The 11,683-nt window shown below is 37.8% G+C and overlaps 1 protein-coding gene across 6 annotated transcripts; it reads left to right on the forward strand.

Moving 5' to 3' along the window:
* Window positions 1-206: 206 nt before the first annotated feature.
* Window positions 207-9,417, forward strand: bbc (choline/ethanolaminephosphotransferase 1 bbc). 6 transcript variants are annotated; one of them, XM_081991262.1, is made up of 10 exons: window positions 207-376; window positions 431-646; window positions 698-938; window positions 994-1,152; window positions 1,214-1,345; window positions 1,607-1,738; window positions 3,377-3,535; window positions 3,592-3,717; window positions 7,811-7,955; window positions 9,204-9,417. In XM_081991262.1, the coding sequence occupies exons 2-10, from the start codon at window positions 435-437 to the stop codon at window positions 9,245-9,247; spliced, it is 1,350 nt and encodes a 449-aa protein (XP_081847388.1). In that variant the 5' UTR covers window positions 207-376; window positions 431-434; the 3' UTR covers window positions 9,248-9,417. The 6 variants fall into 6 exon arrangements, with proteins under 6 accessions (XP_081847388.1, XP_081847386.1, XP_081847387.1 ...); XM_081991260.1 differs by lacking the exon at window positions 9,204-9,417 and having other exon boundaries at window positions 7,811-9,079; XM_081991261.1 differs by lacking the exon at window positions 9,204-9,417 and having other exon boundaries at window positions 441-646; window positions 7,811-9,079.
* The last annotated feature ends 2,266 nt before the right edge of the window (window positions 9,418-11,683 follow it).

Raw genomic sequence — 11,683 nt, forward strand, 5'->3', positions numbered from 1 at the left:
ATACAAAAAAAATCAGTCTGAACTTAAACTTTGAAATGAAAGACCTGGCAACAACGTAGTTTGAGGTTAGAAAAGTAAATGTGAAAAAAGCAAAGCGAGTAAAATCCGGCAACACTGCTACAAGTGTCAAGTCTGTCAGAGGGGCGGTTTTCAAAAATTGAGCGCTTAACCTAAGCAGTCAGTGTAAAGGAATAGGAGCGCTGTAAGCACTGGTTAGCAGTGTAAGCGATTTTTTGGTGTGTGGAAGCTGTTTAATTAACTTAAAAAAAATCACTCAATCACCCCATTAAAAACGTTTTAAAGTGTATTAATTCGACTATGGCATAGAAGGAAGCCTGTTTAAACCCCCCCCACTCACTCACAGATGTTATAAAAGGTAATATTAGCACACTTGCATTGAAATCGGCGTAAACTGGGGCCCTAAAACTAGGATAATGAAGATGTTTAAGGAACGCATACTGTCGGAGCCCCAATTGAGGAAACTGGGTGAGCACCAGTACTCGTGCCAGAGCGTCAGCATTTGCGACCAGTTTTTGCAGCCCTACTGGAACTGGCTGGTGCTGCAAGTGCCCCAGTGGCTGGCCCCCAATTTACTCACCATCCTAGGCTTGGTAGTGAATATTTTCACTGCCCTAGTACTGGTGGCGTAAGTACTCCCCCATTAAAGTCCCATCCCAACTAATTGGGGTGAAAACAGCTACTCCCCAGATGCCCAACAAATCCCCCCTAGATGGACTTGTGCTTTATGCGCAGTGGGGCTGTTTATCTACCAGAGCTTGGATGCTATCGATGGGAAACAGGCTAGACGAACTGGAAGCGCCAACCCGTTGGGTGAACTATTCGACCACGGTTGTGACTCTTTGTCCACTGTTTTTGTGGCAGTGTCTGCTTGCACGGCTATTCAATTGGGCAGTTATCCAGCCTGGATGTTTTTCCAGGTTAGTCACACTAAAAAACACTGACTCACACTCACTAAAAACCTGGTTTACACAGTGTTTTTGTGCTATGACACTATTCTACTGCGCCCACTGGCAAACTTATGTTTCTGGAACACTGAGATTTGGGAAAGTTGATGTAACCGAAGCCCAAATGACTATCATGGCAATTCTACTGATATCAGCAATTTTTGGCCCCAGTATCTGGTCTGTTAAGGTAAGTCCGAGTTTAATTTGCTGCACTTCTCGAAAATCCTACTTAACCTTAAAAAATTAAGGTTTTTAGTCAAAATTTTTTTCTGTGGCATTTAATTCCTTTGAGCACAATGATTTGCGGAGGGATTTGCGCGTACAGCGCTTTAGTTGTCGTATTTACCGGAGGAGTGGGTAAAAACGGATCCACTGTGGCAGTAAGTGGAAAAAAAAAACAATTTTTCTCTAATTGGAAGCATGAAATGGGGATTTAACTTGTGTTTTACTTCATTTTAATCAGAAAAATCATCTCAAAAGTAGTTCAATGTGTTGTTTCTAATTTTTTCGGGTATGACAGGTTTATTGGAGCAATATGAATCAAGTTTTAAGGGTAATTTTGACATTTTTCCCTCGACCAATCAAATGACCTAGATTGGGGGGGGGTAAACCAATCAAATGTGTTTTTTTTCCATATAAAGATACCATCGCTGGATGTGGAGGTAAAGCTGATACCGATCGCCATCGCATGCGCCGTGGCACTTATATTGGCCCAGGCCAACTTGACTGTCATTTTGGCAGGCGGAGTGGGCAAAAACGGATCAACAGTGGCGGTGAGATGACGTAGTAGTTTGGTTAGAAATTGCGATCGAACTGCCATCTGTCGGCATTCGTTTGTAGTCGGAATGTACAGGGTGACTGGGAAAAAAAAAACTTCCCTAACAGTGCTGCCTTGATGAACCGAGCTGGTCGAAACGTTGCACGTTTATTTAATTTTGCAGAAAATTTCCAACTCTCCCCCTGTATACAGGGTGAATTTTTGAACTGAACCATCTTAATACTTCCGGACACCCTGTATAAATTGGTTAATAGCGTGGCAGTTCCAATCGCCCATATAGGAAAGCTTTTGACTTTGCAACAGTTTTGAGCCACCCTGTATATACGATTATATTAAAAATATTCCCGAATTAAACTGTCTTAGATGTATAGAGGAAATCAAACTAAATTGCGATGACGTGCGAATCAAACTCGGTGTGTTGATTAAATACGTTTTTCTAGTTTTTTTAGGTTGATGGGAGAAATTTTGACAGTTACCACAGTTCCATACGTCACAACTGTCAAAATCACACTCATGAACCTATAAAACACAATTCGGTTGGTTTTTACTCATTTCCTTTTTTTAAAGTACATTTTTGTAGTTTTATAGCTTAATTTGACAGATTTTGACAGTTGACACATTCAAGACAGTTCCAAATACGTGTAAAACACACAGCCAAACGTCACAACTGTCAAAATGCCACTCATGGAACTATAAAATGCGACTTTGTTGATTTTTAGTCATTTCCAATTTTCTAAGTGCGTTTTCCGTAGTTTTATAGCTTAATGGGACAGATTTTGACAGTTGACACATTCACGACAGTTCCAAGTACGTGTAAAACAAACAGCCAAACGTCCCAACTGTCAAAATGCCACTCATGGAACTATAAAATGCAACTTAATTGATTTTTAGTCGTTTCCAATCTTCTAAGTGCGTTTTCCGTAGTTTTATAGGTTAATGGGACAGATTTTGACAGTTGACACATTCACGACAGTTCCCAATACGTGTAAAGCACACAACCAAACGTCACAACTGTCAAAATGCCACCCATGGAACTATAAAATGCAACTTGGATGATTTTTAGTCATTTCCAATCTTCTAAGTTCATTTTTGTAGTTTTATAGCTTAATGGGACAGATTTTGACAGTTGACAGTTGAACTGTCAAAATGTCACTCGTGAAGGTCTAAAATGCATTTCAAATTTTACTTTAGAGTTGGCAACATTGTCAATCAAGTTAAAAAACCCACAGCCGTCTGAAATGAGCGACAAGATTTATTGTTTGTCCTCCAGGCAGGTTAAAAATGGCGGCCGGAGGACAGCTTTGGTTCACCGTTACGTCATCGCAATTCAGTTTGATTTTCCCGTAGAAAACTGCTTTTAACTTGCTCCACACTAAACCTGTTGTGCTGTTTTAATCGTAGTTTGCTTTGGTTTTGGGCTTTGGGTTTCAGTAGCATTTAATACAGTGTGTCCCAAATTGTTTTGCAAAAACAATTTGGGACACTGGAAATGACGGACAAACCCAACGTGACGTCACTATGACGCAATCTGACAGAAGACGCGTTGTTGCGCTGTCAAGTTGACGTCATCGTGACGTCACTTGGGTTTGTTCGCGCCATTTTCCAACTAAAAATTGAATTAATACAATTTTAGGGTACTAGCGTACTTTCCCCGGTAATTCCCATTTTACTGGTGGTACTTCCGGCCTTTATTATCTACAAAAAATCGGAGCAGGCCATTTACCAGACTCACCCTGTATTGTATATTTTTACTTTCGGTTTGGTAGCCGCTAAAGTAACGAACAGACTGGTGGTAAGTTTGATTTTTTTTTTTTTTTTTTTTTTTTTAATTGCGATTTTCCCCACCAGGTGGCGCACATGACAAAAAGCGAAATGGACATGTGGGACTACTCTCTGATTGGTCCCGCCATGTTGTTTTTCAATCAGTATTTTAACACCTTTTTCGACGAGTACATCGTATTGTGGTTGGCTCTGGTAAGTTTTTTTAAATATACAGGGTGGCCCAAATAATTTTGTTTTTTTTTTTAATTTCTGAATATTCACTATAAATACAGGGTTGTTTGAAAAAGTGAAAATTGCATTTTTCCGACCTAACAGGGTCAATTTGTTGTTTTAAAAATTGCAATTTTTCATATTTTTTTTGCAACACCCTGTAGGTGTTTTTGATTTTAGACTCACTCTGTATAATTTGTACAGGGTGTCCTACGGACTTGGGACACTACTAAAACGCACTTTTCTCCTTAAATTCCTGAAAATTTCAGATTTTTTCCCTCACTCGGTTTGTACAGGGTGGGCTAGTAAACTAACCCAAGTTGATTACAAAGAAAATAAAATTGTCCACCCTGTATCTTAGTTCCTGATGAACCGAGGTTGACGAAACTTGGGACACTACTAAAACACACTTTCCCCTTTAAAACCTGAAATTTACAGATTTTTCCCTCACTCGGTTTGTACAGGGTGGACTAGTAAACAAACCCAAGTTGGTTTCCAGGGAAATATATTTGTCCACCCTGTATCTTAGTTCCTGATGAACCGAAGTTGACGAAACTTGGGACACTACTAAAACACACTTTTCTCCTTAAATTCCTGAAAATTTCAGATTTTTTTCTCACTCGGTTTATACAGGGTGGACTAGTAAACAAACCCAAGTTGATTTCTAGGGAAATAAAATTGTCCACCCTGTATCTTAGTTTCTGATGAACCAAAGTTGACGAAACTTGGGACAATACTAAAACACACTTTTCTCCTTAAATTCCTGAAAATTTCAGATTTTTCCCTCACTCGGTTTATACAGGGTGGACTAGTAAACTAACCCAAGTTGATTACCAAGAAAATAAAATTGTCCACCCTGTATCTTAGTTCATGATGAACCGAAGTTGACGAAACTTGGGACACTACTAAAACACACTTTTCTCTTTAAAATCCTGAAAATTTCACATTTTTCCCTCACTCGGTTTATACAGGGTGGACTAGTAAACTAACCCAAGTTGATTACCAAGAAAATAAAATTGTCCACCCTGTATCTGAGTTCCTGATGAGCCGAAGTTGACGAAACTTGGGACACTACTAAAACACACTTTTCTCTTTAAAATCCTGAAAATTTCACATTTTTCCCTCACTCGGTTTATACAGGGTGGACTAGTAAACTAACCCAAGTTGATTTCCAGGAAAATAAAATTGTCCACCCTGTATCTTAGTTCCTGATGAACCGAAGTTGACGAAACTTGGGACAATACTAAAACACACTTTTCTCCTTAAATTCCTGAAAATTTCAGATTTTTCCCTCACTCGGTTTGTACAGGGTGGACTAGTAAACTAACCCAAGTTGATTACCAAGAAAATAAAATTGTCCACCCTGTATCTTAGTTCCTGATGAACCGAAGTTGACGAAACTTGGGACAATACTAAAACACACTTTTCTCCTTAAATTCCTGAAAATTTCAGATTTTTCCCTCACTCGGTTTATACAGGGTGGACTAGTAAACTAACCCAAGTTGGTTTCCAGGGAAATATATTTGTCCACCCTGTATCTTAGTTCCTGATGAACCAAAGTTGACGAAACTTGGGACACTACTAAAACACACTTTTCTCCTTAAATTCCTGAAAATTTCATATTTTTTTCTCACTCGGTTTATACAGGGTGGACTAGTAAACTAACCCAAGTTGATTACCAAGAAAATAAAATTGTCCACCCTGTATCTTGGTGCCTGATGATCCGAAGTTGACGAAACTTGGGACTCTACTAAAACACACTTTTCTCTTTAAAATCCTGAAAATTTCACATTTTTCCCTCACTCGGTTTATACAGGGTGGACTAGTAAACTAACCCAAGTTGATTACCAAGAAAATAAAATTGTCCACCCTGTATCTTAGTTCCTGATGAACCGAGGTTGACGAAACTAAGGACATTACTAAAACACACTTTTCTCTTTAAATTCCTGAAAATTTCAGATTTTTCCCTCACTCGGTTTATACAGGGTGGACTAGTAAACTAACTCAAGTTGATTTCCACAAAATTGTCCACCCTGTATCTTAGTTCCTGATGAACCGAAGTTGACGAAACTTGGGACACTACTAAAACACACTTTTCTCCTTAAATTCCTGAAAATTTCAGATTTTTCCCTCACTCGGTTTATACAGGGTGAACTAGTAAACAAACCCAAGTTGGTTTCCAGGGAAATAAAATTGTCCACCCTGTATCTCAATTCCTGATGAGCCGAAGTTGACGAAACTTGGGACAATACTAAAACACACTTTTCTCCTTAAATTCCTGAAAATTTCAGATTTTTCCCTCACTCGGTTTATACAGGGTGAACTAGTAAACAAACCCAAGTTGGTTTCCAGGGAAATAAAATTGTCCACCCTGTATCTCAATTCCTGATAAACCAAAGTTGACGAAACTTGGGACACTACTAAAACACACTTTTCTCTTTAAATTCCTGGAAATTTCACATTTTTCCTTCACTCGGTTTATACAGGGTGGACTAGTAAACTAACCCAAGTTGATTACCAAGAAAATAAAATTGTCCACCCTGTATCTTGGTGCCTGATGATCCGAAGTTGACGAAACTTGGGACTCTACTAAAACACACTTTTCTCTTTAAATTCCTGAAAATTTCAGATTTTTCCCTCACTCGGTTTATACAGGGTGGACTAGTAAACTAACCCAAGTTGATTACCAAGAAAATAAAATTGTCCACCCTGTATCTTAGTTCCTGATGAACCGAGGTTGACGAAACTAAGGACATTACTAAAACACACTTTTCTCTTTAAATTCCTGAAAATTTCAGATTTTTCCCTCACTCGGTTTATACAGGGTGGACTAGTAAACTAACCCAAGTTGATTACCAAGAAAATAAAATTGTCCACCCTGTATCTTAGTTCCTGATGAACCGAGGTTGACGAAACTAAGGACATTACTAAAACACACTTTTCTCCTTAAATTCCTGAAAATTTCAGATTTTTCCCTCACTCGGTTTATACAGGGTGGACTAGTAAACTAACCCAAGTTGATTACAAAGAAAATAAAATTGTCCACCCTGTATCTAAGTTCCTGATGAACCGAAGTTGACGAAACTTGGGACAATACTAAAACACACTTTTCTCCTTAAATTCCTCAAAATTTCAGATTTTTCCCTCACTCGGTTTGTACAGGGTGGACTAGTAACTAACTCAAGTTGATTTCCACAAAATTGTCCACCCTGTATCTTAGTTCCTGATGAACCGAACCCAACGAAACTTGGGACAATACTAAAACACACTTTTCTCTTTAAATTCCTGAAAATTTCAGATTTTTCCCTCACTCGGTTTATACAGGGTGGACTAGTAAACTAACCCAAGTTGATTTCCAGGAAAATAAAATTGTCCACCCTGTATCTCAATTCCTGATGATCCGAAGTTGACGAAACTTGGGACACTACTAAAACACACTTTTCTCCTTAAATTCCTGGAAATTTCAGATTTTTCCCTCACTCGGTTTATACAGGGTGGACTAGTAAACTAACCCAAGTTGATTACCAAGAAAATAAAATTGTCCACCCTGTATCTGAGTTCCTGATGAACCAAAGTTGACGAAACTTGGGACAATACTAAAACACACTTTTCTCTTTAAATTCCTGAAAATTTCAGATTTTTCCCTCGTTCGGTTTATACAGGGTGGACTGTTCAATTTTAATCAATTTTAAAAAGGTCACGTGACTAAAAAAAAATTAAATTTCAAATCAAAAACGGTCCGCATGATTAAAATAACAAAAAAATTGTCTGCATATACAGGGTGAGACAAAAAAAGTGAAATTTTCAGAATTTACAAAAATTATACAGGGTGAGCGTGAAAATAACTGGAGTGTAAGAAAATGTTGTCATTTTGTGCGACATAGTGGGTCACCCTGTACAAAGGAAGAAAATGGGACATTTCTGGAAATTTTTTTTATACATTATACAGGGTGTCCCAAAATTGGGGGGACGCCCTCTGTATAATCAAAATAACCGTTCAAAAAATATACAGGGTGGAATTGAAAATTTGTCGACAGAAATATACAGGGTGGATTTTTTGTTTTTTTAAACGCAGATCTGGGTGGCCTTGGATTTGCTCGTCTACTGCTACAGGGTGTGTCTCGAAATTTGCGCCTATTTGGGCGTGGAACTGTTCCGGATACCGTACGGGGGCGGGGGTGCGCAAAAGCCCGTTTACGACCCGGTGGCGGACAAAAATGGTACGAAATCGAATAGCAAAGCTAAAACACGAAGTAGTGCTAAGAAGCTTTAAAAATTGTCATTTTTCCGATCTGAATTTGGTGAAAGTACGGTCCTGTATTATTATTTATTTTATTTAAAAAAAAAAAAAAAAAAAAAAATTGTTCAATTTGTGCCAAAACTGTGTAGTTATCTAGTTGAGTGTGTTTCACCCTATATTATACACATATACAGGGTTGTTCCGTGTATTTTCTACGCCGGGAGGAAAACGGGTTGATTAGCTCGTTTTTGAGTGAAATACAAGACCAGAAGTTGATTAATTTTTAATGAATCACCCTGTATATATATTTTTTTAAATTTCTTGATTAAGTCCAAAAAAATGTCTTTCTAGACAATACCCGCTGCTCAATTGGATGCAGAAAGTCTTCCCGAACATTTTTGCTTCTAAGCAAAATTTTTGTAACTCTAACCGTTTTTGAGATATTTAATTTTTTTTGGAAATTGCATCAAAATTTTGAAAATTTAGTATCTCGGTAATTTTTTGGGTTTGAAAAACCGTGAAAGTCTCTTACAATTTGTCTTGAACTGCTCTTTCACCTTCCACTAACCATCACACAATTAAACATATACAGGGTGTTCAAAAAAACGGTTAAATTTCAAACTAAAGTTCTAGGAGTTGTGGCTGGGTTTACCCGGTTCTGAGCGGGTGTAAACCCAGTTCACTGGGTGCAGAAAGTCTTCACGAACATTTTTGCTTCTAAGCAAAATTTTTGTAACTCTAACCGTTTCCGAGATATTTAAATTTTTTTGAAAATTGCATCAAAATTTTGAAAATTCCATATCTCCGCCATTTTTAAAGTTACAGTGACCGTAAAAAGCTCATTTGACGTCACAATGACGTGACTGTATATATGTCTGTGGGGTATATACAGGGTGTCCCATTAAAATTGCATGAAATATACCCGGACCAACCCTGTACTGGTCTGGTATTATTAACCTTATTATTCCCAGTGCTGTTTTGACTGTGACTATTTTTTCCAAACAGTTAGTCACAGTCAAATTTCATCACGTGTACCGTTCCTGTTTTAGATAAGCAATTGTCACGTGTGTGTACAGTTTGATATAAAAACCACTACTGCTACTATTATTTAGTTTTTTTTTTGTACTTTACTGTACACCCCTTTGACCAATAATAGCACGCTAACCTAATTCCAAAAAAAAAAAAACGTAGAAATTGGCGAATTGTACAGAAAAATGTCAATTTTCAGATGAAGATGTCGCATTTGCCTTACTGCAAAAGGAGGAGCTGTGACGTCATTACCAATTACCTTGAAATTGCCTTTTTTTCTAGTACCTAAACGAAATAACCTCATTTTTTGTATAATCTACTATTTTTTAATATAATTTTAGTATTTTGTGTTACTTTTCACTAACATTTCGCTCTAAACGAGCGAAAAATCAATAAATTACATTTAATTCCAATGAATTTGTTTGATCATCCGTAAATACGCTAAATTTTTTAAATTACGGGGAGAGTTTGCGTGTGTCCGTTGCGTGGGAGCATCGGCGCACGGTGACAGTGATTGCGGACGCGGCAAACTCGTCCAGACGTTAACTGGTTAAGGTAGACAACCAGACAAACGCGTTAAGGCGTAATAATAGGCTGCTAGTGTTGCATCTGAGCATTTTACCGACTAAGACAACAATTTGACAGTGTTGTCTTTACTGTCAAATTTTGACGTTTTAGGTGACAGTTTGACAGAAATGATACAGAGTGTTCAAAAGTGGATTAATCAGACTGTAATTTGGTCAAAACTGCAACCCTGTAACTGTCAAAATAACGGAGAAAGAAGCTGTCAAAATGGACTAGTCCAGATTAATCAGTTTTGTACAGAGTTGTCTTTACAGTCAAATTGTGACGTTTCAAATGACAGTTTGACAGAAGTGACACAGAGTGTTCCAAAGTGGATTAACCAAGCTGTAATTTGATCAAAACTGGAACCTTGTAACTGTCAAAATAACGAAACTACCAGCTGTCAAAGTATACTAGTTTGGATTGGTTAGTTGTAGTGCAGGGTTGTCTCAAGTGTCAAATTTTGACGTTTTAGATGACAGTTTAACTTAAATGATACAGGGTGTTTAAAAGAGAATTGACCAGACTGTAATTTGGTCAAAACTGCAACCCAGTAACTGTCAAAATAACGGAGAAAGAAGCTGTCAAAATGGATTAGTCCAGATTGACTTGCCAGTGCCGCCATTTTGTTTCAAAAACTCGGCCATTTTGAGAGAGAGAATTTTAGTAAAAAATTCCACATAACCTTCAAGGTCAAGGCTATCTTGACCTAAAAAAATCAAGGTTCTAACCTTAAAATTGAATTTGTGACGCCATTTTGAATGTTGCGCTGCACTGACAATTGACCGTTTAGCTAGTGCCGCCATTTTGTTTCCATAACTCGGCCATTTTAAAAGATACAATTTTGCTAAGAGTGACAGCTGTCAAATTGTGCACATTTAAAATGACAGGTCAGGTTTGACAGCTGTCAAAAATTACAGCTCACTTTATCGTTCCTTGACAACTAAACTGAAAACTCTCGTATAGAAATGTGTGTTTAAGCAATTTTTGACAGACTTGCATCAAAGTGACATCTGTCAAATTTTGCACACTAATTCTGACATTTCAGTTTGAGAGCTGTCAAAAAATGACAGCACGATTTATTTCCGAGTTTCTGAGATATTACATGTCAAAGTGACTCGATGACAAAACTGAAATTTCTTGTTTAGAGATTTGCTTCAATACTATTTTTGACAGACTTCTAGGAAAGTGACAGGTGTCAAATTTTGCACACTTATTGTGACAGGTTAGGTTGACAGCTGTCAAAAAACTGTCAGCTCGATTTATTTCCGAGTTTCTGAGATATTGCACGTCAAAGTTACTCGATGACAAAACTGAAATTTCTTGTTTAGTGCTTCAACACCATTTTTGACAGACTTGTAGGTAAGTGACAGCTGTCAAATTTTGCACACTTATTGTGACAGGTTAGGTTGACTGCTGTCAAACATTTTTTTCCAAAATTGTCCTAAAATAACAGAGTTTTTGAAACAAAATGGCGTCACTGCCCCATTTGACTGTGCAACGAAACTTTCAAAATGGCGTCACAAATTCAGTTTTAAGGTTAGAGCCTTGATTTCTTAGGTCAAGATAGCCTTGACCTTGAAGGTTCAGTGGAATTTTTTACCAAAATTCTATCTCTCAAAATGGCCGAGTTATGGAAACAAAATGGCGGCACTAAATTTCGCCATATTTTTCCACCGCACTCTTGCTCTGGTGACAGTTTGACTGAAGTGATACAGGGTGGTCAAAAGAGGATTAATTAGGCTGTAATTTAGTGAAAACTGGAACACTGTAACTGTCAAAATAACGGAATTACCGGCTGTCAAAGTGGACTAGTCCAGATTGGCTAATTTTAGTGCATTGTTGGTTTTACTGTCAAATTGTGACGTTTCAGGTGACAATTTGATTGGAGTGATACAGGGTGGTCAAAAGAGGATTAATTAGGCTGTAATTTAGTGAAAACTGGAACACTGTAACTGTCAAAATAACGGAATTACCGGCTGTCAAAGTGGACTAGTCCAGATTGGCTAATTTTAGTGCATTGTTGGTTTTACTGTCAAATTGTGACGTTTCAGGTGACAGTTTGACTGGAATGATACAGGGTGGTCAAAAGAGGATTAACCAGACTATAATTTG

Source organism: Ips typographus, linkage group LG12 (assembly GCF_016097725.1).
Source record: "Ips typographus isolate SLU linkage group LG12, UJ_Ityp_2.0, whole genome shotgun sequence".
Classification (NCBI taxonomy): domain Eukaryota; kingdom Metazoa; phylum Arthropoda; class Insecta; order Coleoptera; family Curculionidae; genus Ips; species Ips typographus.

Bases quoted from the DNA above. Each gene is read 5' to 3' on its own strand.
- bbc (XM_081991260.1), top strand. From the start codon at position 435: ATGAAGATGTTTAAGGAACGCATACTGTCGGAGCCCCAATTGAGGAAA. The intron at 939-993 runs GTTAGTCACACT...TGGTTTACACAG, and splicing joins CAGCCTGGATGTTTTTCCAG to TGTTTTTGTGCTATGACACT. The intron at 3,718-7,810 runs GTAAGTTTTTTT...TTTTAAACGCAG, and splicing joins TCGTATTGTGGTTGGCTCTG to ATCTGGGTGGCCTTGGATTT.